Source organism: Pungitius pungitius, chromosome 16 (assembly GCF_949316345.1).
Source record: "Pungitius pungitius chromosome 16, fPunPun2.1, whole genome shotgun sequence".
Taxonomy (NCBI): Eukaryota; Metazoa; Chordata; class Actinopteri; order Perciformes; family Gasterosteidae; genus Pungitius; species Pungitius pungitius.
In genome coordinates this window covers 9390941-9418903 of record NC_084915.1, presented here as the reverse complement: position 1 = coordinate 9418903, position 27963 = coordinate 9390941, and the positions used below count along the sequence as shown (strand labels likewise).

Here is a 27963-nt window from a genome sequence, read left to right as displayed (position 1 = left end):
TGTGCAAAGACCTGCAGCACGTTTGTGCTCTCGCATACAGCCAACAGTTAATTTGGGATTTGCAGTCTGATCTCATCCGATTGGGTGACAAAATGAAGTCAAAATCTTGCTTCGCTTTATGCATTTTAGCCTTAATTCAAAACATAGATTGGACAAGATGAACTCTGCTTTAAACAATGTAGCCAAATGACCATATTGAGTTAGCAGCTGATCAGTAATCACTCCTGCTGCTGACTTACAGTAATAGCTGCTGCCAAGTTGCTCCCTCTGATAATGTCAGGTAATCCTTACAAGCTAATGAACCGCCAAGTAGGATTTCAGGTGCAGAGTAAACCTCGACCTGATTCCGCAGCCTTTCCAAAAGAGCACACTGTAGGAACGAGGACCAGAAAAGGATGGTCAGAGACCCGAAAGAAAGGAAACGTGTTCAGGATCCGACAGGACAAAGAGGAGTTCTGTTTGTTCTGCTGGATGCAAGATAAGGGGAAAGGGAGAATATATGTTGAATGCAACCCAACCAGATTCCATTGTTCTGATTTGACTCCCTGCACCTGCAAAAAGTATACGGTGAGTTTTGCTGTATCAGTACAAACTGTGTAAAGATACTGAGCTAAAAAAGATAAAATACAGTCTCTTAATTCCAATGTTTTAGTGTTGGCATTATTAATTACTTCACATTCATTTCCCACATTTTTTATGATCAATTATATTTCATAATTCAAGATTGAAATCTAACCGACATTAACTGCCAACTGCAGCCAACTATACATTTGAGAGACTTGTACTTTACTTTTGTATTTCCATTTTTAGCCACTTAATACTCAGTTTAATTCTACATTTAATTTCAACGGCAACTTTTGTCATTTTTACTTGCCTGGATTTTTCTCTTTACATTTTTCTTTAGTTTTTTTTAGTTAATTAATAATTTTGAGATTACAATTTTCTATACATTTTCTCTTTAGTGATTTCCCGTATCTGAGATTTCAGATTTTTCTGATGAACTGGAGGATGAAGCGATCTTTTACTGGCACGACCACAGCTAAACTAAGGCAGAATCATTTGTATGGTTTGAAATGAATGTGTAAACAGTTACAAATAATAACAGTTGCAACTTTCTGGGAGATTGTCCCAGATAAACCAATAAGACCTACACTAACATTTTATCTGCAATAAATGCCTAATTTCTGTTAAGTCTCCAACTGTTTAAACACATTTAATTAACACAAGTTAATTAAAAAAGTAGGATGTGAATTATCTGTAATAAAAATTCCTGGTGTTGGCAGCCTTCCGTAATCGGATCATGCAGTCACCAACGCCAACAGTAACTCGTTGGGTATTACATGTACCAGGTCAAGGCAGAGCAGCTTAAAAATGCAAGCAAAGCAATCAACATTTTTTCTGCTGGTGATATACTGTATACGCACCATGCACTTTGGTTCAAATGATCAGGGAGGTAATCTGCACAAGAGAGAGGAAACCAGGCAGAGGAAGTGGAAGCCTAAGAGGAAGGAGGAAGGAAGTGGGCTACTAAGAATAAGCTAATGCTCTCCTACCTCACAGCACCCCAAATCCCTCGGCCCGCGTGACCTCGCACACAAGCGAGTGCAAGCGAAGCGAAGCATCTAAAATAGAAAGTCTTCTTCTGTGACTTCTGTCTCTCAAACAACAGGGTGCAGCATATCACAACAAGAGTTCTACTCCAACTTCAACTTCCCTCTACTTGGAAAAAGTATTCTTATTGTTTATACATACTCTCAAGCAGTAAATGGCTCAAATAAAGTAATTATATTGCTCATTGATGACTGGCTGTTACGTCCTGTCGCTAGGGGGAGACGGACATATACATAAAACCAGGTGTTTTTGGTGATTTTAAAAAGAATATTTATTCTCGGAGTCAGGGAAACACAGGGCATACGAACTGAGAAAAGGGCCCAAAGGGTGCCGTGTAAATCAAAAACAGAATAGAACAAACGGAGATCTTCAAAACGAAGACTATGACAAAACAAACAGGTAACCAAAATCCTCACTTACTGCAACCGTAACATAAAATACATCCCAACGGCACCCCTAGTCCTAGTGTGGCTAACACAGGCCTGTGTGACGCTTCCTCGCTTCCTCGCTCTTACAATCGCCCTCCGGTTCTGGCAGCCGCCCTCAGCTGCAATCAGTTAGGCCATTTAAACTGGCGCGCCCTCCAATGACCTCTTCTGATTGGCTGGGAGTCTTCTAGGCGGATCCTCTTCGGTCGTCCCTCTGCAGCGTGGGACCCTTTCCACCTGTCCACATGAGGTTGCCGTCGGCAGCCGTAACACTGGCCATACACTATAACACTTTAAAGTTACATTTAATTGCATGTTATATGGTATTTATTATAATAAGCATTACAATAATGACATGAAAATATAACGTAAAGTCAACTATACAAGGCAGATTAGGAAAAATCAAGAATCCCAATATGTGAGCAGATTTAATAAATCAATCATTTTTTTCTGCATAAGAAATGTCAGGAATGTTTTCATCCCGAGTCCCCAGGATGACAGTGAAGTTACTCTCATCCCTCTCGTTGTCTTCCTCCCTGCTTTTCCATGTGCCAGACAAAGGCCCGGCCATGGACATCGGCGGTTTGGAGACGGTGGTGGCGAACTCGGCCTACGTTTCGGCTCGCGGGAGCGTGGACGGAGCGGCGGCGTCGGCCATGCGCGACAAGAAGATGCGCGCCAGGGTGAAGCTCCCGCACATCAGAGATTGCGAACACCTGAAACCCACTGTGGACGCCGCCTTCGACAGCATGTGCGTCAAACAGCCCATCGGCAAGCGCCTGTTCCAACAGTTTCTGGAGAGCGAACCGAGCCACAGAAACGCCGTAGAGTTGTGGAAGGACATCGAAGACTACACCGTATGTCAGGAAACGGAGAGGCCGCAGAAGGCTCAAAACATGGTCAATAAGCACTACAAGTCGGCCTCCAAGAACTTTTGCAGCTTCTTGGAAGAGAAGGCCGTCGCTCGAGTTGTCGAAGACTTCAAGAACTCTCGCGGTGACCTGTTCAAAGAGAGCGAGCAGCAGCTCCTCAAGCACCTGGAGGAGAAGGCCACGGCCGGCTTCAAGAACAGCATGTTCTTCCTGCGTTTTGTTCAGTTCAAATATCTGGAGAGCCAGCCCTTTGACGAGGAGTGGTTCATGGACTTCAGGGTCCTGGGTAAAGGAGGTTTCGGGGAAGTGTTCGCCTGCCAGGCCAAGGCAACGGGCAAAATGTACGCCAACAAGAAGCTGGAGAAGAAGAGGCTGAAGAAACGCAAAGGCTACGAGGTAGAGCGGTGATGTGGCATCCGTGTGTCCCACCTATTTCCATTCCTCAACGGGAGAAGAGCTGAATCCTTCTACTGGCAGCAGAAAGGCTTGTGAGAGAATTCAACCTGCAGAGGTTTACCTTTGAAGAAAAAGGCTCAATGACCTCACAAAGCAGCTCAGAGAGGCCCACTCTATAACGTATGCAGCAGTACCTTAAAGTCCACACAGTTTCAGTTAACGCTGATTAGACCTCCACCTAGTCAGAAGTAATTACTTTGGGTCCGTCAGTAAGCAGACCTTTAAAGGACCATTTCACTATTCATTCATTAGTTAATCCCCTTAAAGTAAAACCAAAGAGGCCTGGCTCTGCTTCAAGTCGAGCAGAACCCTGCAGGAGGAAAGGTGGTTGGACAGTAGCTTCATCAGCCCTTTGCACGGCCCAAATAGTTAGCATTGTCAGCTATCGCTCTTTTTTTGTGTCTGTGTGTTGGGGGGTGCGGGGGAGGGGGTTGACCTTGTTCTGATGTTTGATTTGTCTTTAGGGAGCAATTGTGGAGAAGCGCATCCTCGCGAAAGTTCACAGCCGCTTTATTGTGACGCTGGCTTATGCCTTCCAGACGAAGACTGACCTCTGCCTAGTCATGACCATCATGAATGGTGGAGACCTCAGGTGCTTTATATGAATACACCTTAATACACGCTGACACTGACTGAAGCACCGTGCCTCTAAATCCCAGGCTGCAGACTGGTTTCTGTGCTTAACAACGAGGGACCAGTGTTTCCCTTCTCTCCCCTCTGCTAATCACCCTCAAGTAGAGACACTTACATGCAGGTCCTCACAGGGCACCATGCTTTGAGTCAGACAATAACCTTCACTTTCCTCTTCTTATACTTTTGGTTTCCCAGAGGCTTCAAAAAAATAATCCTACAACATACCATCGTCTCTTACAGGTTTCATATGTACAATGTGGATGAAAAGAATCCTGGTTTTGACGAGAAGAGAACGTGTTTCTATACGGCTCAGATCATCTGTGGGCTGGAGCACCTTCACCAGCACAGGATCATCTACAGAGACCTGAAACCAGAGAATGTGCTGCTGGATGATGCAGGTGAACCAGTATCTCATTTCATCATTTTCTATACCACGACTTTTTAACCAAAGATTTTTATGATGTGCTGTGAAATAACGTTTTAAAGACACGGTAGACGAGATCATGACTTTTTGTATTATTTAAAAGTCTTTCTTAACACAAATCACTTATTTAAAAAGTGTTTTATGACTATACTTAGACCCTTTTTTGAGACACATTGGTTGTGTATTTAAAAGCCACATGCCACAGCTGTAATTGTCCATTCAGGACACGTGCGTCTGTCTGATTTGGGTCTGGCTGTTGAACTTTCACCTGGACAAGACACGACTACTGGATATGCAGGAACTCCAGGTAAGTAAGAATCCAAAGTATTCAAATGAAGTTAAACAAAGGCCCAGTGGAGAGGAAACACTATCGTCCATGTTGATATCAATGGAGTGAGTTTCTTTCTCTATTGTGTGTGAAATCACTTTGTGCATAAATGTAGGTTTCATGGCTCCTGAGCTGCTGCAGAAGAAGCAGTACGACTACTCGGTGGACTACTTCACGCTGGGAGTCACCATTTTTGAGATGATTGCTGCCAAAGGGCCGTTTAGAGTACGAGGAGAAAAGGTACCGAACGTGTAGAAATAAAATAATACCCACAATTCCCCTGTTTTCTCTCATCCAGCCAATTCTCAGATGCCAAAACCAAATATATAAAGCATATATTTCTTTCTTCAGGTTGAGAATGATGAGGTAGCTCGCAGAATCCTCAACGATCCAGTTTCCTACACACCAAACTTCAGCAAAGCATGCAAAGACCTCTGTGAAGGCCTGATGCAGAAGGACCCATCTAAACGCCTCGGATTCAAAAATAACGATTGTGAAGAGCTCAAGAATCAGCCGTTCTTTAAAGAGATTAACTGGGGTCGCCTGGAAGCAGGTACAGAGGGACATTTAGGATGAAGATGGCAGAACTGTGTACATTACAAAAATACTCATTGAATCTGTTTCTCCTGAAGGTATGTTGCCTCCACCATTCGTCCCTGATCCCAAGATGGTCTACGCCAAAGACATTGGCGATGTGGGCGCCTTCAGCTCAATCAAAGGTGTGGTCCTGGACAACAAGGACACGGAGTTCTACAGTGACTTTGCTTCCGGCAACGTCCCGATACCTTGGCAGGAGGAGATGATCGAGACCGGCGTGTTCGGAGAGTTGAATATCTGGGGAGAGAAAGGCAAGCTGCCCAATGACCTTGATCCCAACCACGTGGAAGCCAAAGGTGGAGGATGCGTGCTCCTTTGAGCAGAAACACAAGGAACCAGAGGAGGAGCATATCTTAGGTCTGACAGTTGGATACAGTTGGTGCTGTCATCTGTACTATGTTCTGCAATAGTTGCAGTGAATTCATACATTTGTAAATATAACTATCATTTATCTACATTTTAATATTTATAGTGTTAAAATAAAGTTGAACCATGGTAAACATATATCATAACTGTATGATGTAATAATATTTAATACATAATCATGTAAACAATTATAAATATTGTTTAGTTATATAGGCAAATTGAATTAAGGTTATGTTATACAGAATCTATATACAATCTTTATACATTAAATTACTTGGAAGAAGCTATTGACATTATGACATTATGTCAGTATTTTTTATGTTCTCGTATCAACAAGTATTTTATTTATTATTAAGCCAAACATAGATAAAGGAATTAAAGTAATGAATAAAAATGTTGCAAAAGCACAATGTTTTTTGTCTCCTTTCCACATCGATGGGTTTTTCTGAGGTTGATAACAAATGACAACAAGACAAGAGAAGACAAATATGTAATGTAAAAATGTAAAATCAGACTCGGAATGACTGAAAATATCTATATTTGGACATTATATAAAACGTCTGAACAACTAATTGACGTCTTTGATTTTGACCAATTCATATTTTGACCATTAATGTATATATTGGAACAGTGGTAAAAAGCATGTGGATTTTTGTCCTCTCACCACTCAAATCTTTGTTAGCCACGTGTGATCATTAACCCGTTCACACCCACTTTCACAAAACATACGTACGTTCAGGTACATTAGGGTTAAATACTTAAAAAAAGAGTTTTCATTAAGAATCGAATAGTCAGATCCTTCATGAAAACAGCAAAGCAGCCATCCGCACACTTCACTGCTGATTTCACCTCCTGAACAGAGCATGAACTCGCAAAGGATCTTAAAAACATCACGTGATTTTCTCTATTGTGTTTTCTAGAAATGTTTTATTGTTTCTAAAAATCTTCATTAGTGAATAAAGTAGGAATACTCTGAAAAGGCTTAAATTTCAAAATGTAATATTGGACACTATAATGTCGCTATGAACCTTAGGTAACACAAACGACTACATAGCAATGATGAGAATCTTTTGTGAATTTAAAAAAGTTATATAGGGCACTTTTTTGAAAATCTAGCATACCTATTATTATGCTATTAACCATAATCTTATAAGTATGACCGCTTTCAAAAAAATATATATATAACTTGGCACAAAGACAATCTTTGTGTTCTGTGAATTTGAAACATGTCTAAATCAAACTACATATTTAGTTTGAACATTAAACCCCTTTTAAGATCTGTATGTGGCGATTTAAGTCTATTCTATTTACAACAATAGTTTACATTTTTGGTTGAACAATAACTGAAATTACACTTATTTATTTTAAATTATCGCAATCTCCTGGGTTACCATGTGGGTAAATTATTAAACCAAAGAGCATTTCAGGTCTAGTTTTAAAAGTTAATCTTACATTAACTCAGCAGTAAAAGTGACCGTGGGATTGCGTTTATCCAGTTATTCGGTCACCTTTAGTCTGAAGAATGGACATACTTACATATTACTATTATTCTAATAATTATGCTTGAATAACTTCCAGCACAATTCTTTCATGAAGATTTGTATAATGCAGTTAGGTGAGTTTTTTTTACATCAATAATCACTACTGATACTACTAAAAAGTGTTGCTGTGCTCTGCTTTGAGCTGGAAGCTTACATCCAAAATGTCCCAAGGACAGCGCTGATACATTAGTTTTGTAAACGGGCACTTGTTTAATCAGTGTAATAAGTTTGATTTTATCATTCTCCACGTTTCAGAAGTCTTGTTAAAGGGCAAAGTGCTTGCTTCATTTACTGATCAATATCCTGGTAACAGTGGCTGCTGTTAAACTTACTTATTCCATATACACTTTAAATTAAATAGATTTTAAAATGATTTCAGTAATTTATGTAAAAATGTAAGCTTTCAAATGTTGAAGAATTAGTGAGAATATTTGAAAGTTTAACTGCGAACAGTAAAAACAAAGTAACAAGGAAGATTATGACGGGTAGTATTGCTACGGCTAATAATAATTACTATAATAACAACAACACAGGACATTATTATATTATCATTGGAAGCATTTTACTCGACACCGGTGTGAAATCATTGAACGGGACATTTATTTAAAGCTTGTAAGCATGGAGCACAGTCGACACACATACACACCTGCATGAAGGCTACTGGAAGGATCCCTCCTTCCAGTTATATAGTGACAAACATCCGTATCTCCCACCTCGGGGGGGGGGGCTGGATCACCTCCACATCAGAGAGAAAGCGATAGCATTGTCATTCATGAGATGGCAGAGAAACGTTGTTTACCCCGAGGCAATAAAACTTCATCACATCGGTGGGAAAAAACCCAGAATCTGGTTCACAAATCATCCTCAAAATCTGTTAATCTCAGAAACACCATATATCAATTCAAGAGGTCACAGACCTTCTGTCTACTTACAATGAACCTTATATTAATTTTTACAAAATGATACACAAAAGACAATAAATAAGCCTAATCCCAATAAAAACACAGGTGACCTTAACACCACTTTTGACCTGGTGGTCACATCTGGTTTCACAGCCCATCAAACCTTCTGGTTCAATTGAACTTTATCTTAAAGCAGGGAGGTCAATGCGGTCAAAACTTGATAAATCTTTCAGGTGACAGTGGGAAGGGCCAAGAAATGAAACATTAACCGACATAAGATTATGATTTAAAGGATGAATGCCTCTTCAATACTTTAAGTATATGACAGCACTTTGAACTCTGCTTCTGATTACGCCTCAGCAAGCGAGAATTCCCATTTGATAAGATACCGACTGCAAAAGGTGAAGCTTCTTATAAACAAGAGAGTAGCTCAGCTTGTAAGGACTGAACCCAAGTACATCGGCACTTCTGTTATAGAACGTATAGAAGCAATCAATTAAATAAAAGGGTATGTCGGGGCAGCCTGGTTTGACCCAATAGGTGAAAGCCGTGCGTTACGTCAACAACAAATGTGTATGCTGGAGGACAAGAAAACAACTTGAGTTTGAGTGCATCTTTTGTCCTGCAGCAGAATCACTAATGCTTAACCAGTTTTTAAATAGACACTTCCCGCCTTCAATGAATCACTCGCTCACCCTACTCTCACTGTTTGCTTTGCCCTCTATTCAGTATTTACCGTTAGTATTTGATTAAAGAAACTTTTAAACCCCCCGAAATTAGCAAGCATTCAATTCCTCAAAAGGCAATCCATGCAGCAAGACAAGAAGGCAAAAGCAGAACCAATCAATCACAATAACAATTCCAGTGATCTAGCACATGGATTTGAAGTTGTAATAAATATTTCACAATAGACAATAACTGCTATTGTATGCTTACATTTCCATGGTAACATGGCACGTGGAGTTTGGGCGGGAATCGCAGACTTATAATGTAGCTCCAGCAAACAAATCACAATTTTCAAATGAGTCCAGGGTTGAGAGGAATAGGGGGAGAAAAAAAAATCAGTGCAGATCCCACACAGTTCAGAAAATGTATATCAGATAAAGAAGTTGTTAATAGAGCTCCTCGCAGAGGTACCATCTATTAGTTGCTAATAATTAATAGGGGATTGCTTTCAAGATGGAAGAGATCATCGAGGTGATGGCACTTTTCTTAGGTTTTACAGGATGGATAATGATTTTCATATCACTACAAGATCAATATTGGAAAGAATCTACCACAGAAGGCAGCGTGATCACAACCTCCACCCTCTACGAGAACCTCTGGATGTCTTGTGCAAGTGATTCAACAGGGATCTACAACTGCCGGGACTTTCCATCCCTGTTTGCTCTTCCAGGTAAGTTAAAGCAGAAGAAGTAATTGTGACCATTACTGTTAATTAATTACAATTTACTTGTTGTTTTATTCATATTTATAAGTGACCATGGATGCTTTCTTTTTTCTGAATATTCAGCTTTGTGAAACAGCTTACTATTCTTTTTATATCTCTGTCATATCATTGAGGATTGTCTATTTTCTTCTAACAAAGTTACTATGAATTACACATACATATCAGATAGCCAGACATACATATATATATGTATATATATATACATATATATATATATACATATATAAACTTTTAAAGCAATGCTGCAGCTGTAATCAGCAGTAGAAGTCGTTAATTTCAACAATGAAAATGAAAAGTTTCTGAAGCTTTTAAACAGCATTTTTGTGTGAGAATTGAAAAACACTTTATGAATATCTCTCATAACATAGATTGTATTACCTTACATTATATTTTATCAATATTCAAAAAGAAAAAAAATCCCATAAACCGTATGAGCAGTGCTGTAGTCCTGTAAGATTATCCTTTCATTGTACAAGTGCTTATTGTTACATCTTTATTCAAACCAATTATTACCAGTAATTAATGCAAAGCATGAGTTGGACAGACTGAGCCCTGCCATTTTGTGAGTGGGAACTGTAGTTCTTGAGAAATGCTGCTTTCCTCTTGTTGAGACGTGTAGTTCTAATAACATTATGTCATACATTATAAAACCACATAAATGTGTCTTTAGCAGTGTCCAGAATGCTAACTTTTATGTACAGCAGGTCTTGTATTTAGTTTGTAAATAATTGCAATAGAGCCTAATTAAAAAAATAAATATTACATTATTATTACATTTCTATATGTTTTTTTATATATATATATATATATATATATATATATACTAGGCCGCTGTGTAACTTAATCACCACAATGAGAATGGCCGGCTAACAAAAAACATCAAATCTGTAAAACAGATTCATCTACCGGGCAACGAGCCTGGTCCTCTGCAGCTTAGGAGCCCCCCCCCCCCCCCCCTCACGCCTAAATGCCACTAACATACCCACCATCCCCAAAACACGGTTAATCGAGGAGCCAAACCTGCACTCGAGGCCCATCAATAACAGCTGGATGTTATTGACACAGTGTTCAAAGCAAAAGTCAAAGGTCAAGAAATAGTCCATAGTCGTTAATAAGCGGGCCTGAAGGCCGGACTTCACATCTCTGTTGTCCCTCAAGTTAAGGTAAACATGTGGAGCCTTTGAAAAGGTTCAATAGAGTGGAGAATAAAAGGTACCATATTAAGTGGGCTATTTGGAATGAATCATTCATTCATTCATTAGACTCTCGGCTCGGGGGCTGGTGTGAATTAGTCAGGCAAATTGAGAATTTGGGGCCAACTCGGCGCAGGTAAATTGCTTGGAGTCAACGTTTTCTCTCTCCCCGGATAACTACACAATTGTACAGAAGAAACAAGGGACTATGAATGCGATAGTAGAAGCTGTGGCCTTCCTCCTGGGGTTTCTGGCCTGGCTGATGGTCGGAATCGCCCTTCCAAATCGGTACTGGAAGGTCTCTTCAGTGGACGGTAACGTTATCACCACATCGACCATCTATGAAAACCTGTGGATGTCCTGTGCAACTGACTCCACAGGAGTTCACAACTGCCGGGATTTCCCATCGTTGCTTGCACTTAATGGTATGTGGCCAACACGGAAATATAGTTATTTCTCCTGTGGATTGCTTCTCATCTGGCTTAAATGCTCATTCACACACTCAAAGAGTCAGGATTTTGGGGACTCTAATTTCGCCAATTATAAAGAACTTTAATTCTCAAGCAATACAGAACAAGAGGTAAAAAGGGGGGAAAGAAATACAATCGATTATGTCAAAAAGGGTGAAAATGTGTACAATAAAAAATCAATTCAGCTAAAACTTTAAACCAACCGATCGATCAGCCCAAACGTGGAGAGAAGGCAGTGATTATTTGCCATCTTTTCCTGAGACCTGACCTCAGTGCACCTTCAGACGCATATCAGGAGTGATTTACTGTGCAGGCTATAATCTGTATTAAAGGCGGGGAATATAAGATATGATCAACAAAACCAAAGTCAACCCTGACAAACTCAATACCCATAAAATACTAAAAGCTATATTCTAAGAACAATCATTGCAATTAGTCATTTCTTAGACAGGTTGTCACGTTGCAATCAAACCTTTATGGATCACATTCAGCCAACCGAAGCCACAACAGGTATCTACATATATGATTAGAATGAATCTGTATCTGCTGTCGTTTTATCGGGCACACGTCGTCCCTCAGAGGGCTCTGTCTTGTTCTCACAGGACCTGCATAAAAATAGAATAAAAAACAATAGTAACAAGTCTGCTCTGTCTTAAATTAAAAAAAATACTTCAATTAACTACCGTGAAAAAGCAGCTTTTTTGTGTGACAGTACGAGTTCCGAAAATGGAAATTCCTCACATTCAACTTATTGTGAGTGTTTTTTTTTTATAGCTAACAGTCTCATCCCGGATCACAAGAGCATATATCCTCTTATTGTTTTGACGTTTGCACACAGGGTACATTCAGGCCTCCCGGGCCCTCATGATCGCTTCCATTGTGTTTGGGACGTTCGGGCTGGTGGCAACTCTTGTTGGAATGAAGTGCTCTAAAATAGGAGGAGAAAACTACGTCCTGAAGGGAAGGATTGCTGCCATCGGAGGAGGTTTCTTCTTACTCCAAGGTAAAGACCTGGGGATGGATTTCATGGTCATGTGACAGAACGACATGACAAAATGTTTGGTCTGTATTTCAATAGTAATCACGCCTATAAGATACATATAGAGTGGATATAAAGGAATAGTCCTTACTTGCAACAAGCAAGTAACTTTGCTCCATATGGCTGACATTGTGTTAATTAATTATAAAACTCATTTTATTTACGTTGTCTCCGCTTGTTACTTTGTGCATGGACAAAACAAATCCTCTTTATCAGTGTGTGCATTATGTGCTTTGCAGGGATTTGCACCATGATTGCTGTATCTTGGTATGCAGCCAACATCACACAGCAGTTCTTTGACCAGTTTTACCCCGGGACAAAGTGAGTGAATACTCTCTGCATCAGGGTGTCACTCAGTGCAAACACAACGATAAACTACAGGGTTAATCAAAAAACAAAAGCTGACAAAACAGTGTTGTTGTTGCAGATTTACAGATTAAATGATAATATGTCGAAAAAAGAATGTGTTCAATGTTGTTGTGTGACAGGTATGAGATCGGAGAGGGCCTGTATATCGGCTGGTCTTCAGCCATACTGGCCATTTGTGGGGGGGCGTGTCTGATGTGCGCTTGTAAACTCAACACACCCAAGGAAAAAATGTGAGTCTGTGCGGATGAGACGTTTGATCATTAAGTGGAGCAGAATCTGTGCTTAAACAGATGTGTCTTTTTGTTTTACAGCCCATATCCGTACCAACCATCCTCCAGAGGACGTGCGCCCCCGACGGTGGCGACGTCTCAGTCTGCACCGACACACTATGACAGAAATGCATATGTGTGAGAGGCGTTGTGTATCGGGGTCAATGTACCTTACTAACTTGCTGTGTCGTTACACACAGAAACTGCAGCATAATGAAGGGTGTGACAGGGTACCACTTCGTTACAGCGTCGATTACTGCTATAAACTATAATGAATCTATGGAATATGAAGAACATAAGGTATGCTAGACTCCATGTCCAGAATGCAGTGGTGATAGCAATATATTTACAACAGCCTTAATAAAGCACACCTGCCCAAAAAGTCCTTTACTTTCCTTCATATTTATTGATTGGCACACGTTGATTTGATGATGAGAGAAAGTTCTAAGTTGGATGTGCCATGAAAAGTCTAATCTTCTGACCTCAGAGGACGTGCTGCTCTGATAAGCTTTTAAGACGATATATTAGGACTAGTAATAACAAAAACAGCAGTATTTAATCCTTGAATCAACGTAAACGTTTTTAAAATTATCTTAATGGTTGAGGTTTGTAAAATATTTCTAGTGGCTGTGCTACACATTTAGAAAAATGTGTATGCAAAATATTAAACGTTCAAAAGCTAATTCCAGATCCAAATTAAACAGCAATTTAATCTACTTAATCAATTATCTGGGTGGTTTTGCAGTAAATAAAGCTCTTAGAATTATGAACAAATGTCTATCAAAATATGTCGGTAAGAGTTAGTAAGTGTAATTATGTGACTTAACTGTGAAAAGTTTATGGAGGAAAAGTCTTCCTTTAACTTTCAACAGTAACCAGTAAAGCCTGCAGCGCTTCACGGAGTGAAGTGACTTTGACGTTAATCTGAGATCACTCGAGTAACGAAGTCGAAACACATAAACATTTTCTTTGCAGTTATTTGGATAATCATTTTTTAAGCATCTGTGTATAATTGAAATGTAATGTCAGTTTGTCTTTTGGATGATTTTACATGTGTTCTTATGAATTTCAGTATGTTACAAAAAACAAATATAATTTCTGGTGACTGAACAATGAAGAATCAGAGCTATCAACGGGAGACTTTGATTATCAACTTCACAAACATAAATCCATGAATATGGTTTTATTACTTTCAAAGTAATCCACGATTTGACTCTTTACCAGAACAGGAAGTACTGAAAGCTCGGTGGTGCACTTAAACCTCATTGGCTGGACATCCTCTCAGTTCATTGGCAGTTTTAAACATGCCACCGACAGGGTTAATATGGTATCAAATCTGGAATTTGACTTTATCTGGTCCAATAACATTGCCTTGCTAATAAAATTGCCAATGATATTCACCAAGCATTATCCAATCTGACAAAGTTGACAATCAAGAGCGTAATTCTGTTGGATTTCGTAATAAAGGCAGTGTTTTGTTTCATTGTGGATTTACAAATGATATGAAAGATAAAATGATGGTCAGCTACTTTCATAAGAGTATGTATTTTAAGATTACTCAAAATCATATATCAAAATTACACATAGAACCTTGCAATTGATTTAGTTAAACCAGAAAAAAGGCAAGAAGGGTGTGAAGAATTACAGTGTGGCATATTATGGCGCCATCTTCAGGGTGATGAACAGACACATTTTCCTCAGGAAAACCTCTTAATCTTTGGGAGCTTCGTTTGCTAAATTGTCCAGGTCTTGTCCGACAAAACGTAGGAAGTGCCAGCCTTCGCTGGCGGTGATGTCCTGAGCTCCTTTAGCAGCGTAGAAGTCTCTAGAGGGAGTATTCCAGTCCAGCACAGACAGCTGCAGCCGCACACACTGCTTCTTCTTCCCCACCTGAGAAAACAACCCCTTTGTCACACAGGACCCCTCCAAGAAAAGTGGGATTTAGGAGGTCGACGGGAATATCCTTACCTCAGCTACTTTGCTCAGTAAGCCCTTGCCGATGCCCTTTCCTGGTTACAGAAAGAGACACTTGAAGAAATGATGATTTGCACAACCGAACAAGTGCTTCGTTGATTACGAGTTGATGCATATTTTACCCCTGAATTCTGGCATCACGTACAGGTCCTCCAGATACACGGACCGCCCCTTCCACGTACTGTAGGTGTAAAAGTAAAGGGCGTATCCGACAATCGGGAAACCTACACGGACAAAAACTACATGTGATCAAAAAGACAAGGAGGAAGAACACCTGGGAAAAATGTATTGTTTTTTTAAATGCAATTGTGCTTTGCATTAAAAAGTTGTTTTACACGCCTCCCGTATCAGCTCTGGAAAGGAATCAATGAACAACTTCGGCCACTGCTGGTTTATAAGGTGCTACTGCTGTGCTCGTTGTGACTTAAAGCTGCCTTACAGGAGAGAATCGCATAGAAGAAAGGCCTTGATGGACACTTTACCTTCTTTAGACCGATGCTCCTCCGGCACTTCTGCAACAAGACATTCGAAGAAGGGATTTTGACAGAAACCGTCCCTCTCCAGTTCTAAAGTAAAAGCCGGACAGATCATTGACCCGAAGGGTTACATGTCATCGTCACGGTAAAGAGATCATTCTATTAATCATTACTTTTCATTCAACTCTGCTGTGCCCTGCACATGGAAACATTGCTGCTGAATTGCTCGTGAGGCATCTTGTTCCATCCAAGTGGTTTGACCACACACGTTTTTGAAATGAGTAACTTGTTCATCAATCTGTCCCTGCGTGCGGCCTCTTTACCATGTGTTGTTACGCCTTGTCATCAGATAGATGACGCCACGTGATCGTAATCAAATACTCAACCGATGCCTTGACAGGTACTGTGCGCATTAGTCACGTCATATCGTTACTTATTCATTCTTCAAGTCGTTAGCTTTGAATATGGATTATGTGCGGTGTTTTAAAGAGGAACGCGTTATTCCGCAGCATTACTTCTTCATATTGAGCATAACTTACCTTCGTGAGTTATCTTCACTTGCTCGGGCATTTTTTCATAGACCGCCAACTCCTGCGCGAAGGAGGGATTTGAAGGAGTCATATGTGAATGTATTTAGTCACCTGTGTCATTAGAATGCACCAAAGTGCATGCAAATATTCCGTGTGTCACATTGTGTAACAGAACACGTTTTGGAGCCTCACCGATATCATCCTCGATATTTCCTTGCAGTCTTCTTTTGTTGCAGGCCGGACTTTGACGTTCATGTTTTTTTTTGAATAAGCCACACTTGATATGAAGGAGCCGTGTTCTTCTCCAGACAGAAGCAATACGAAAATGTATAACGTTTTATCTGAACCGCAATGTTGACAATGACTTGTTTCCGGTGTTGAAACGTCGCCTTCAGAATAAAAGCTCAATCAAAAACATGAACGCTTCAGAAGGAGCAAGTGGATTAGTAGAATAAACTACAGGGCTGATCAAACATTAGCTTTTAATCTCAAAAAGATTACAAAGAATGTTAATAACTTTTACATTTTATAAAATGTATTTTACGTTCTGACCGGTACATTTATTTTCCTTTAGTACAAATACGTGGAAATATATGTACTTCTACTTTCAGAATGCAGGGCTTATTTTTTGCCCATGTGTTTTAACTGGCTTGTTATCAGTGCAGACAATGAGCCCGTTGCAGAGAACAATACCATTTGTCTTTAAAATAGAAATATAAAACCACAACCAGCATATTTCATACAAAATCTGATTTATTTTAGAGTAAAAAAAGAGCATGGGATCAATTAGAATATAAGCTGAAACATTACAGATCTCACAGCTGGACCTGAGTTTTCATTGGGCATTAACATATTTACAATGTTTAGTCACATTTGCTCTTTATCAGTCAAGAGTTCAGATATCCCCCTTCATACTATGCCAGAATTTACAACCTTTATGTTCAGCCCAAACAAACAACTTTGATTGTTCAGCTGCATCGACAGGTCAAAATCTCACTATCTATCCAAGTCTCAGTGTGGCGACTGTGTGCTCGCTCCAGGAGACTCGGAGCGGTCTAGCTTCACTGCACTTTCGAGTGGGTTTGAGGAAATTGAGGTTGGTAGCACAGAGCTCTTAGTCTCCAAGGAGGAAGAGGCGGACGAGGGCAAAGATACAACTATGTACTTCTGCACAGGTCGGGAACCTGTCAGTCCAGGTCCACCGCCCCCTTCCAGTTTTACCAGAGGCTGTAAAGTCGAAGTGGCACTGGGAACAGTGCTGGTGACTGGTGTGGCTGACTGGGAAGAGCTGAGGGTGATTACCTAGATGGGAGAAAAAAAAGGCAGATTTAAATTTATACGCTAATAATGAAAATATTTTATTACAACTTGCCATTGGTGTTTTCATATTGTAAAACAGTAGATTTGTTGTTTCAAAAAGTCATCACTTATGATGATTAAATTGTTGTTGAAACGGCTTTCTTATCAATGTAGGCAGAAGGTACCGTGCTGCCGTTGTAGCGTTGGCGCAGACCAACGTTGCAACTGAATATAAGAAAAATGAAAGCACCTGCTGAGTTGAAGCGGATCCAGCACTGGTCGCCATGACAATGTATTTTGTTGCCGGGGGAGATGGCTGTGACGGGGTCCCCGGTCGAGGAGACATCAGGGTGAGGGAGCTTGGAACCTTAATGATGCTGGGAGTGCGCGGCCCTGCCGACCCACTAAAGCCGCTTTGTGACATAGTGAGGGTGGGACGAGGCTGCAAGAAACAAATTCATCATTCGTTAGTAAACAGCTGTGTGCTCGCTTAGTTACCTCTCTGCAATGCAGAGTGCATCGCCTAAATGATACATAATAGATCAATGATTTTTTTAAATGCCATTTTCCCCACAAAAAACAATGTGTACGGCTCGAGCTTTGTAACAGTTATTTACTTCACTGAACCATATATTCAGTGTTGAATGTACCTGTGTGATCGTTAATGTTGTCCTGTTAACCTGCTGGGCTTGCAGTGCTGCCTGCGTCCTGGCCTTCATTACATGGGAGCAGAGCATGGGCCCAAGGTAACCGTAGTCAGTCCGATACTGTTCAGCGATGTCAGGCTGAGGTCGGATCTTGGCAATAACACTTGCACAGTGTTTCTTTAAAACAAAATACATTTTGTTAACATTAAACAAACTCTGGCCCAATAAAAACTAAGAGACAATCACTGATGAATGGTCATGTTGATTTAGGAAATTTCTTTGACCGTTTGTATACAGATGTATTAATCTGTAGGAAGTAGTCCATTTTTAAGTGCATAACAAAAATAAAAATAAACTTGTTACCAGCAAGAGGCTTTGAACATGGTCAGCGCCTATCTTATCAATGTTGGAGACCACTGGTCCTTCCACCACTCCTTTGATGCGAGCCCCCTCTATAGTGAGCCTCGGAAGGATCAACGTCTTTATCACCTACAGGGGGAAAAGAATCCAGAGGTTGGTGCAGAATAAAAAGAGTACATTGACGCTTTTATCTATAATGACTTAATAAGTGCATTGAACCTAAAGGGTACAGACCCAGAACAACCAGAATCAAGAAAGTTCTAGTTTACAAGGAAGAGACTACGTGCAACAGTACAAATTCAAAAGAGGATCACACTCACATCAGGTCCTAGTTCAGAAAGTCCAGCGATGCAGCCATAACGTGTCGTCCACTGCGTTTTCTCATCCAACCAACTCTGAGGAAACAAGTCGGTCTGGTTAAAAATGTGAATTAAAAAGATATATATATATACACAACAATGTAATGTTAAATTCAACTTTTTATCTATCTAAAGTGATCACCTTGGTAAAAGTCTTGGTAATACGGGACTGGATGTTGTTGGTCGTAGTACTGAAGGTTTTACAGCTCTGGGCCATGAGGCGAGCCGCAAAGTCTCGTAGAGCCCAGTGGTTGTCAACATCTGGTCGCAAACACAGCTGCTTACTCACGATGCACGTCACAACAGCTGGGATGAGCTCATGCAGCTGCAAATAAAGATTGAATAATTAAAACACAAGGATAAGATGAGATTATACACCATGAAAAAACGATATCTAACATTTTGCTTTTTTCGGCACTCACGTATTTCTCCAAATACAGGGTGGGGTTGTCCATAAGAGCTTTGACCATGCGCATTAAATAAATCAGCAGAGCCAAGTTGTTCTGCACCACATTCACCCGAACCTTTAAGGAAAACAGAAAGTCAGTACTTCCAGAACAGATATAAAGGGTTATTTTATATGAGCTGAGTGATGTTTTGGAATAGTAGTTGGTTGAAGTTGGAAAATATGCTCACTCCTTCAGAAATGAATGTGCTGAATCTTGGAAGCATCTGATAAAGTCCAGGATCGGTGGCAATACTTTGTAGAGCTTCCTGAAGGAGAGAAAGAGGAAAGATTTATCTAACAAAAAGTAACTTTTGGCAGAATTCTATTATTATTCATAATTTCAGTTGTGACTTACAGCTCTTTTGGCCTCGCAGGAGCCCACGCACGCTTCTGTGATCTCCTTGTAGTAGAGCTGCTGTTCCACAGACAGCTCGTGAGTGCTACGCGGCTTCAACCTTATTAGACCCTTCTCCTTTCCTGTAAGACACAGAGGTAAACACGCTATGATGGAGGAAAACATTATCCTAAAAGGATTAGGGTGGACATATAGAAATAAGAAAGGCATTTGGGGAGGGCGGGGGGTAGATAGAGACGTGTTCTGATTTAAGAGAAGATAGTGACCTTTGCCATCAGCCGCTGTTGCCCCTTGAGTCTTGCCTTGAATTTTACCGTCTTCCTCCTGACCAGGTTTGACGATTTTGAGGGGCTCTGTAGATTCAACCTTTTGCTGCTCTTTTGGTGCTGAAAATAAGAAAATCAAAACCAATCTTAAGTTGTTCCCCCACAGATAAATGTTTTTTTATCCTTTCAAGGGACAAGTAGAAAAAGGCTAACCTGGCGGTGGATTTTCTGGAATAGAAGGCTGCACCCCATCAATGCTTAACCAGTGGGCTGTGGATGAAAAAACAAACATGGTGTATGAGTTTATGTCGAAACAAGACAATATCTTGGAGAACAACGACATGCGTACCTTTGAGGGACACATCTAGTGGTACTCTGGGGAGCGGTGTGTTAATAATGTCACTGAGGTCGACCTCCTTTTCCTCATAGAAATGAAGCTCTCTTCCACCACCACTTGCAAAGCGGAAAGGGATAAATTCTTGCGACTGGAATCCGTAAAGGGGCTATAACAAGAGAAAATGTACTTTTATTTGGAACAAAATATATAAAGTGCTTTGATAAAAGATAAGAGTATGCAAGTTCTCCCTTACCTCCACGTTTTTTAGTCTGAGAGCATTATCTATGTCGTTGGTGGTTAATTTACGTCTCTTCCCGTGATGCATGAATTTAAGAGCATCCTAAATAAAAAGAAAGAAAGTCATGCAAAGAAATAAAAAGATCAGTTATGCCAAAAACATTCAAGCATGACGTTTCAGAATAATTTATGGACTCGCAAAAGAAAATATCACATCTACCATCCATGATTTACCTGTGCAATTTCTTTTATTCTGTAGCTGACTTCTTCACTTAGTGCAGCACAGCTTTCCTCCTGCAACTGCCCCACTCCCACAGACTCGGCCATGGCCTTCATGGACTCTGTGGGCAGGGACACTGAACACTGCTTCTGCCGACGTTCCTCTGCCATGGCTGACAAAGTACAAAGGTCCCATTTAATTTGAATAAGAATGATTTCAGTTGTAAACATTTGGAATGGTTATATAATAATAATCATGGCCACTCAAAGGGCCTGAAGCAACAATCGCAGATTTATAACATATTATTTGACGATCAGTTTTATTATAGTTAAGTGGTGGTTTAACAAACTATATATACACTTGAATTTACTTGTCTTTTGTTAAATCTCCAATTATCCAAATGTAAATATTAGAATGTGTGCCTTTTATCAGGTAACCATATAGATATTTAACAAAATAGCTTAACTATTTATCTGCCTTTTGCAGACAACTATCAAAACCAGTGTTCATGCATGCAGGTCATCACACAAGAAGTTAAAGCCATCAATGTCTGACATATGAAACAAAGTATATACAACTGGGTGTTTGAATGCAGTTTAGTGGGATGATGACAAGAAGAAATAATCTTGAAAACTAAGGATCTATTAATCTCAGCGGTCTCCCTTCAAGCTGTGAAGGAAGGCTCTACGGTATGCATGCACACGTCCCATCAGCACAGACGGATGCGGTCATTTCTACTGAGGATGAGTTACGGAAATATCGTTCGAATCTATCTATTTGATGGGGATTACGGTACATTTTATGTCGAATGTGGTTTACATGCACACGCAAAAAACAGTGAATGGAACAAATACTTTAAAAAGGGGTTAAACTTGTGTGCTCGTGTGTGTAAATAAACAGGGAGCTCCTCGGAAAGCGGGCTCTCCGCCGGAGAACCCCATCAACTTAGGTTAGCAACATTAGACACTCAAGCCACTTCTAAAGTAACGGTATAGCCATACATACGACTTCATATGAAACACATAACACGTATTAATTGTAAGCAACTTAACGATGCTTGGTGCTTACATATTAACTAACAGTGAGATAAATACCATGTATTTTAGCTTGCATGCTAGTAACTTAGCTTCCGATGACATTTTACCTGTGTGAAGTTGTCCTCTCCGTCTGAGTTTAAGCAAGAACTTACACGAATAAAAACAGTCAATGTTGAAATTTACAACAGTAATTGTTTCGCAAAGCAAATTCTTCTCTATGAATATCCATCTTTCAATATTAACGACGAGCTAATTCACGGATTGCAGCTGGGACCTCCTTTCGTGAATTAGCGCTTATGTTCCGTCGCCATTTTGAGTCACGTTCGGTTAAGATATCGCGAGACTAAAATTGAGATACCCCAACAGTTAGCACAGTATCCGTTTATCAAAAAGGTATCTGAGCTAAAGCCAATAACGGAATGTGTGTTTTGACCGGCAAAAATAATTCCATAAATCACTCATTTGGAAATATAACTTAATTGCATGCATCCTCTATGGAAAGTAAACTTTGCATCATGTATGTAAGAATTACGGTGTCCGGAACCAATGCCACTCTAGCGTTTTGGTGGGTGACCTTATGATGTAGCACCGGAGCCGAACCTCAGGATCGTGGAAGGGCATCACAGAAGTAATCATGTATAGATTTTTATTGCGAACAGTATGTACGGCTCGAACTTCTTCAGCCGGTGCATTTGAGTCGTGTGTGTTGCTACCTAAATGTGACAACTCTGCAGCTCCTCTTTTAAGGTGAGTTTTGGTGTGAGTCTACGGGACATACCAAGCACAATGCTACGAATTAACCTTTGCCCTTTTTTGGGCTGCTATTTGGGTGTAGCAAATTTGTTTTTTGTGTGTATTAGGAAAACAACATTCAGGCTAGCTCAAACATGTGTTATTTTCTTAGAACCTGGCGATGGCTAGCGTTCACTATTACCTTTCTGAAACTGCTCTTATTTTGTGGCACACTGACATTTTCTTGAACCCCTGTAGATCAAAACCAAACGTATATCAGTAGATCGTTCGAGCGGCTTCCTTGTGACAGGATCAATTAACATCTCACTTACAGACAGTTACTATTCATGTAAATTCTATTGTTTCCTTTCCAACATGTACCAGCTCACACACTATTGCTTTTATGCAGATTGATAGTCATGAGAGAGCCAAACAATGACATGTTTGTTGTTGATATTGGCATGACGCCTGTTTACTGTCTTATTATCATTGCGTAGTGTAATTTTAAGAAAGTGTTGCCGTCCCATAAAACTAGTTATTGTGGCGTTTTTTATTTAATTTTGTAATAGTAGTGTTATTATCATCATTCAAGTTTCTAGGATCCCTTCCCCCCTTTTAAACTATAAACACTGATTTTCTCTTTATACATAGGGTTGCCAATGGAGGTGGAGTGAAAGCCCTCAGCACAAGCTCAGTCAGACTCTGTGACAAGAAAAACGATGGCACCAATTCTAATCAAGTTGAGAAAACAAATGAAGACGGTGAGCCAGCAGAAGTTTCAACTGTGGTTACACCGAAAGCTGAAGAGGACAGCAACATTATCAAGGTGGTTGAACATCGGGAGGAGGAGCCGCCGGTGGTGATAAAGACCAGTGATGAAAGTACCACACAGCCGCAGATGGATGTTAAAATCAAGCCTGTCATGGCAACGCCCAAACAAGTGATGGCTAAACCAGCTAAGAGTGGGAAAGAGAGTCTCCTCGACCTTCTTGGGGCCATGAAGGTAGACGTAACTAATAAGAGGAAGCTCAAAAACATGGTAGTTAAGTCAAGTTATGAGTCTACACCCAAGTCAAAGCCAGCAGCTATGGAGAGCACTATCAGTATGTTTCAGAAGGCCACAGAGGAGGCTTCATTACTGAGGTGAGAGAGTTTGAAGTTACTCATCGGGTTGCATTGCCTTGCTAAAGTGCAGCTTTTTTACGAGTTTTTATGTTGTGTTATATCACAACATTACGAGGTTCTGACTTTGTCTAAACATGATTAGATGGCACGCGGTCACTGCTGCCACATATTCTATTATTCTACTGTATTCTACCCGTTTCTTGTGCCTAAACACCCGTTACTTACTTTGCGACCTAATCTTGGTGAGTCTCTCTTCGTCCAATGCGATTTTTTTCAGAGAGGCACTGGACCCTGAACTGGTTGCAGCTGCGTCTGCGGCTGCCTCCACTATGGCTGACCGCAGCCAAGCAGAGTCTGAGCTGCTCCGGCAGCTGAGGGACCACGAGACCATCACTGAGGCCCAGAAGAAAGGGGACATGAACCACCTCGGGTATGTGTCCGAATATTTAAATGAGGCTATGATGTTTTATCTACTTTTTCATTCTGTATAATGGAAAACATTATGTTTACATGTAATAAATGTTTATATTTTCGTAGAGGCATAATCGCTAACATGAAAGTAGGAAAGAATCCCAACCGACAGAAAACCCGGCCATCTAATCAGATCCGGTTTGATGACGACGGGCAAGGATACACACATGACCGAGGAGTCACCGCTGAGCTGGACGGGATTCGGAGGAGGTAAATACTTTCTTCCTTTTTTTACTTATAAATGTATTGAGATGGACCATGAATTTAATGCCTTTCAATTTTTAGGATAAACTTGTTCTCGGGGAGAAGACTTAACATCTTCTCTCCCGCTTCTGATGAAGATGGAGTTGAATCAACAGTTGGTAATAAGGAGTTTTTTCATTCATGGCAATATTTGTAAATTTACTTTTTTCGCTTTTAGAAATTGTTGCACTGGGAATTTCACCTTCCTTAATGCCTAATGTCATGAGTTGTTAAGGAGGCGGGAGCTGTTTTAATGTGACATTACAAAAGCTCAGGACATTTGCCCATAATGCTGCGTCATATTTTCAGCGCGGCCAACTCTATGGGACATGGACTTTGCTAATCAGTTGTCCCTGTTGACGAACCAATTACCCCGCAACGGACTTGAGGAAATGATCCAGTGGACCAAAGAAGGGAAAATGTGGGAATATCCAATCAACAATGAAGTTGGTGAGTAGTGAGTGCTTTATTCAAGCTAAATGTACAGAGTAGAGCCAAATGACACCCTGACTGAGTCTTCGTGCTCTGTTTTAGGCCTTGAGGAGGAAGCCAGTGTGCCGTTCCATGAGCATATCTTCTTAGAGAAGCACTTGGAGGAGGGTTTTCCTCGGCAGGGACCAGTACGTCACTTCATGGAGCTGGTGGTGGCCGGCCTTTCCGGAAACCCATTCCTCACAGTCCAACAGAAGAAGGAACACATTTCCTGGTTCCGAGACTACTTCCAAGAGAAAGAAGAAGTCCTCAAGGAGGCGGACGTTTACCTCAAATGAGTTTAGGACAATTAGCATACATTTTCAACGTTTGTTGAGGGTGGACTAATTAAACTACGTCCTGCATTTGTGATCATTTTCACTCATACGGGTTGGATTTCTTAACACCAGGAGGCCCGTGAGGGATGACTGGCATCAAGTTTGTACTGCTGTACTGCTGGACAGTATGTACTGTCTCTGTTGTTCAGACTACAGAACAATTGTTAAAATGTTGCTTTAAAGGGGTTTGTACAAAGTACTGTGCTAATATAAAACAACGAAAGTACAGGACTCTCTGTTTTTTGTTGCTTATTTCATTTGTTCATATATTTGCATAATCCAATGTCAGTGCAGACTGACTAAAATGTCTGTACATTTACCAGGCCAGGGAGTTGCCAACTATGTACATTTAAGTTTATGGTACCTGACTAAACCACATCCAAGTTAGTTTTTCTGGCTGGGAGACCGAATCATGCAAACAAGCTAACGTTACCTGTAGCCAGTTTACTTAGCTAATGTTAGCTAACGTCAAAAGCCCCAAAACATTTTAAATGAAGAAGTTCAATACATGTAACGTCGTTCTATATGATTAAAGTTCAGCAATACTGTAAACAACACAAATAAAGCTAGCCTTTAGATTCATATGGTGCTTGTTGGCTAAGTTTCCAATTGCTGGTAATAAGCCATAATTGGAGGGGTTTTCTTTCCATTTCTGCAAATGGAAGTCCAATATTTAGCTTCCTTTTAATAGCTTTGACTTGAAACGTAACTTATGTTAATGTTGGCTGCTTAATGCGCATCTAACTTTGGCCACTTTCAGACAATGACTAAGCCGTTCGTCCTTCCTGTCGCGTGGGATCAAAGTCACCTGCCTACAAGTAGGTGAGCTCGAAGTCTTACATCACGATCATCTCTCTGTGGTTAAACACTAGCTTCTTTTCCGAATCAAAGCACCCGCTTATATTAGATTTCATTGATTGCCGTGTGACGTCTTGGCCCTCCTTCCGAGGGGACGCAAGCTGCGAGACGTCGACTAAGTGGAGAGTTGGGGTCAGGTGAAGGGATGTTTCTTTCCTCTTTGATCCATGAATTCTTTAAATCAGAGCAGTAATATAAAACAGCAAACACATTATTATTATATTATAGGATGAGGTTCATTGAGGACTGATGAATCTATAACTTGATACCGGTTGCTATGTCGGCAACAATTCTATTGCAACACATATTGTGCTGTACTCTCAATATTGATTAGAACATTGCTGGAGAAGCACTATTGTAAAACAAAAAAATATAGGTTAAACGGTAGTAGATTTTGGGATTATCAAATGCTTTTGTATTGATTATCCCTCAGTTTGTCCTCACACCGACCCACCAGCCCTGCTGGTCCGGAGCTGATCAATGAGTACATGGCTCCATGAATGCATAGCAGTGATAATTAGGCCCTTGAGGATATCAGTGAACTGACAGATGCATCATTTTGACTTCAGTGAATCCAGGCTGGGCTCAAGGCAATAGATCTTCCACTGTTGAGGTGCAAAAAGCTGTCAGCCTGCTGTGTGTGTGTTTGAGTGTGTTCTCCAGTGAGTGAGCGTAAGGAGGTAAGTTGGCCACCTTTTTGTATAGAAACCAGTATTGTGTGATGAAAGGCAGCGTTTATGTTGCATAACCATGTGTGTGATACGAGATGTTGAAGTCCGCTCCTTCCGGGTTGTTTCAAGGTTGCAGAATGTTCACTTCAGTAAAGGCCTTTGACGGGAAGCTCTGAAGTGGCAGTGCTTGTAGAGCGGCCTGCTTTTTGAAGACCCCTGCTTCCCCGCCATTCACAACTCACTGTTTTACCACGGCAACAGGATCGGATGCGTGGCGTGGTAGAGGCCTCGGGTGAGTCAGAGCGTAGATATTCGGTTTGAGGCTGCCTATCAGTCTTTCTGACCAGTCACCAGAACCCAAAAGCTTAAATTGATACATTTAGGAGTCTCCTAAAAGTTCAGTATCTGCCCAGGAACATATTATGAAAATAGTGTACTTGAGTGCACCGTGCTAATGCTGCCTCTGCCCCCAGCAGGAGGACTGTGTTTGTCCTGCCCGTTAAAGCATTCATCCCCGATGAGTTCTTCACGTCTGGTCAGCGGCCATCAAGCGTTTCTCCTCTTACTTCTGTGGTCGTCTGGTGTAGGCCGGGCGACTCAACGTATATTTCCGTGGCAGATGATACCGGATGCAGGGCCTCAGGATCCAGTGAGCGGACTCCCGCTTCTAACCCAGCAGGGTGTGGCTCTGGACGGAGTAACCTCCTTCTGCCTGTGTGCTGCCAGGGTGCATCGCCATGGAACCTGGCTCACACAGATTATATGTTTTGATCTGTGCCGATTTCAGTCATGCAGACTGAGAACTATTTTTTCTTTTACATCAGGACAGGATTTGTGTCTTCAGTTACGGTGGTTTGTGTCAGGAGGTTGGGAACAGGAAGCCCAAACAGGCCAATTTTTATTTAGGGCTGTTTATGAAGCATGATTAGTGTGCAGATCAGATTCAAAACCTAGTGAATCACAAAAACAGTCTTTTCTCCTTGAAAGTCTATATCTAGTAACATGTGAGACGATGAAGCTATGTCATCTTTAAAATAATAGCTGTTTACTAGAATGATCACACTGGTATCATCAATTGAATTTTTTTTGTATGACCCCAAAATCAAAACTTTTGATTTACAATCTGCGCGCATCCTGGGAAAACACATCATGTCATTAATGCAGAAAAACGTCCTTAGGATGTGGCATAATGCGTTAACATGGGAAATAACTCCCTGTAATCAGGTGGGCACAATGCAGTTCTCTAAACACTAAAGCAGGTCTTCAACGTTTTTGAGGCCCAAGTCCCCTAAATTGAGCAGGGACTATACAAGCTTTTCAAATTTAGGGATGGCCTATCATATTCCTGAAAGATTACATCTTCTGCTTCCATTTATGCAGTCTTCACAATATGTCAATGTATGTTAATGTGAATTTAAAGACAGAAAAATCACTAATCTACTAAAAACTTTGTGACCCCCTGCAGTACCTCTGCTGATCCACTAGGGGCCGCGGACCCACTGTTGAAGACCTCTGCATCAGTGGGACTCGGCATGTTGCGCTGTGGTTGTATTTAGGGTTC

The 27963-nt window shown here is 40.8% G+C and overlaps 5 protein-coding genes across 5 annotated transcripts; 3 read left to right on the top strand and 2 right to left on the bottom strand.

Annotated features, from left to right (window-relative positions):
- The first annotated feature begins 315 nt into the window (after positions 1-315).
- Positions 316-6001, top strand: grk1b (G protein-coupled receptor kinase 1 b). The gene is made up of 8 exons (XM_037466737.2): positions 316-567; positions 2595-3307; positions 3832-3959; positions 4241-4398; positions 4648-4731; positions 4868-4992; positions 5104-5305; positions 5385-6001. The coding sequence occupies exons 2-8, from the start codon at positions 2609-2611 to the stop codon at positions 5666-5668; spliced, it is 1680 nt and encodes a 559-aa protein (XP_037322634.2). The 5' UTR covers positions 316-567; positions 2595-2608; the 3' UTR covers positions 5669-6001.
- Positions 6002-11009: 5008 nt separating this feature from the next.
- Positions 11010-13118, top strand: LOC119215809 (claudin-15-like). Its single transcript, XM_062558165.1, has 5 exons — positions 11010-11226; positions 12110-12274; positions 12550-12631; positions 12799-12909; positions 12991-13118. Exons 1-5 carry the CDS (start codon positions 11010-11012, stop codon positions 13088-13090), a joined length of 675 nt encoding a protein of 224 aa, XP_062414149.1. The 3' UTR covers positions 13091-13118.
- Positions 13119-14055: 937 nt separating this feature from the next.
- sat2b (spermidine/spermine N1-acetyltransferase family member 2b) lies at positions 14056-16320 on the bottom strand. The gene is made up of 6 exons (XM_037468250.2): positions 16121-16320; positions 15938-15989; positions 15405-15488; positions 15045-15146; positions 14917-14957; positions 14056-14838 (listed from the first exon to the last, which is right to left on the bottom strand). Exons 1-6 carry the CDS (start codon positions 16181-16183, stop codon positions 14659-14661), a joined length of 522 nt encoding a protein of 173 aa, XP_037324147.1. The 5' UTR covers positions 16184-16320; the 3' UTR covers positions 14056-14658.
- A 341-nt stretch (positions 16321-16661) lies between these two features.
- taf6 (TAF6 RNA polymerase II, TATA box binding protein (TBP)-associated factor) lies at positions 16662-21843 on the bottom strand. Its single transcript, XM_037467739.2, has 15 exons — positions 21601-21843; positions 20471-20628; positions 20253-20339; positions 20012-20165; positions 19876-19932; positions 19663-19782; positions 19397-19518; positions 19230-19307; positions 19016-19117; positions 18736-18918; positions 18555-18629; positions 18238-18363; positions 17878-18051; positions 17478-17669; positions 16662-17230 (listed from the first exon to the last, which is right to left on the bottom strand). The coding sequence occupies exons 2-15, from the start codon at positions 20624-20626 to the stop codon at positions 16940-16942; spliced, it is 1917 nt and encodes a 638-aa protein (XP_037323636.1). The 5' UTR covers positions 20627-20628; positions 21601-21843; the 3' UTR covers positions 16662-16939.
- A 170-nt stretch (positions 21844-22013) lies between these two features.
- On the top strand, positions 22014-25104 carry mrps31 (mitochondrial ribosomal protein S31). The gene is made up of 7 exons (XM_037467740.2): positions 22014-22240; positions 22877-23368; positions 23628-23780; positions 23888-24031; positions 24107-24183; positions 24374-24514; positions 24599-25104. The coding sequence occupies exons 1-7, from the start codon at positions 22128-22130 to the stop codon at positions 24832-24834; spliced, it is 1356 nt and encodes a 451-aa protein (XP_037323637.2). The 5' UTR covers positions 22014-22127; the 3' UTR covers positions 24835-25104.
- Positions 25105-27963: the final 2859 nt, after the last annotated feature.

Bases quoted from the DNA above. Each gene is read 5' to 3' on its own strand.
- mrps31 (XM_037467740.2), top strand. From the start codon at position 22,128: ATGTATAGATTTTTATTGCGAACAGTATGTACGGCTCGAACTTCTTCA. The intron at 22,241-22,876 runs GTGAGTTTTGGT...CTTTATACATAG, and splicing joins TCTGCAGCTCCTCTTTTAAG to GGTTGCCAATGGAGGTGGAG. The intron at 23,781-23,887 runs GTATGTGTCCGA...ATATTTTCGTAG, and splicing joins GGGGACATGAACCACCTCGG to AGGCATAATCGCTAACATGA.
- taf6 (XM_037467739.2), bottom strand. From the start codon at position 20,626: ATGGCAGAGGAACGTCGGCAGAAGCAGTGTTCAGTGTCCCTGCCCACA. The intron at 19,519-19,662 runs GTCACTATCTTC...TGTGTCTTACAG, and splicing joins AACAGCGGCTGATGGCAAAG to GAAAGGAGAAGGGTCTAATA. The intron at 18,919-19,015 runs GTGAGTGCCGAA...CTTTATTTGCAG, and splicing joins CCCTGTATTTGGAGAAATAC to CTGCATGAGCTCATCCCAGC.
- grk1b (XM_037466737.2), top strand. From the start codon at position 2,609: ATGGACATCGGCGGTTTGGAGACGGTGGTGGCGAACTCGGCCTACGTT. The intron at 3,960-4,240 runs GTGCTTTATATG...CGTCTCTTACAG, and splicing joins ATGAATGGTGGAGACCTCAG to GTTTCATATGTACAATGTGG. The intron at 4,399-4,647 runs GTGAACCAGTAT...TTGTCCATTCAG, and splicing joins TGTGCTGCTGGATGATGCAG to GACACGTGCGTCTGTCTGAT.
- sat2b (XM_037468250.2), bottom strand. From the start codon at position 16,183: ATGAACGTCAAAGTCCGGCCTGCAACAAAAGAAGACTGCAAGGAAATA. The intron at 14,958-15,044 runs GTAAAATATGCA...TTCTGTAACCAG, and splicing joins CGTGATGCCAGAATTCAGGG to GAAAGGGCATCGGCAAGGGC. The intron at 14,839-14,916 runs GTAAGGATATTC...TTGTTTTCTCAG, and splicing joins TACTGAGCAAAGTAGCTGAG to GTGGGGAAGAAGAAGCAGTG.
- LOC119215809 (XM_062558165.1), top strand. From the start codon at position 11,010: ATGAATGCGATAGTAGAAGCTGTGGCCTTCCTCCTGGGGTTTCTGGCC. The intron at 11,227-12,109 runs GTATGTGGCCAA...GTTTGCACACAG, and splicing joins ATCGTTGCTTGCACTTAATG to GGTACATTCAGGCCTCCCGG. The intron at 12,910-12,990 runs GTGAGTCTGTGC...TTTGTTTTACAG, and splicing joins AACACACCCAAGGAAAAAAT to CCCATATCCGTACCAACCAT.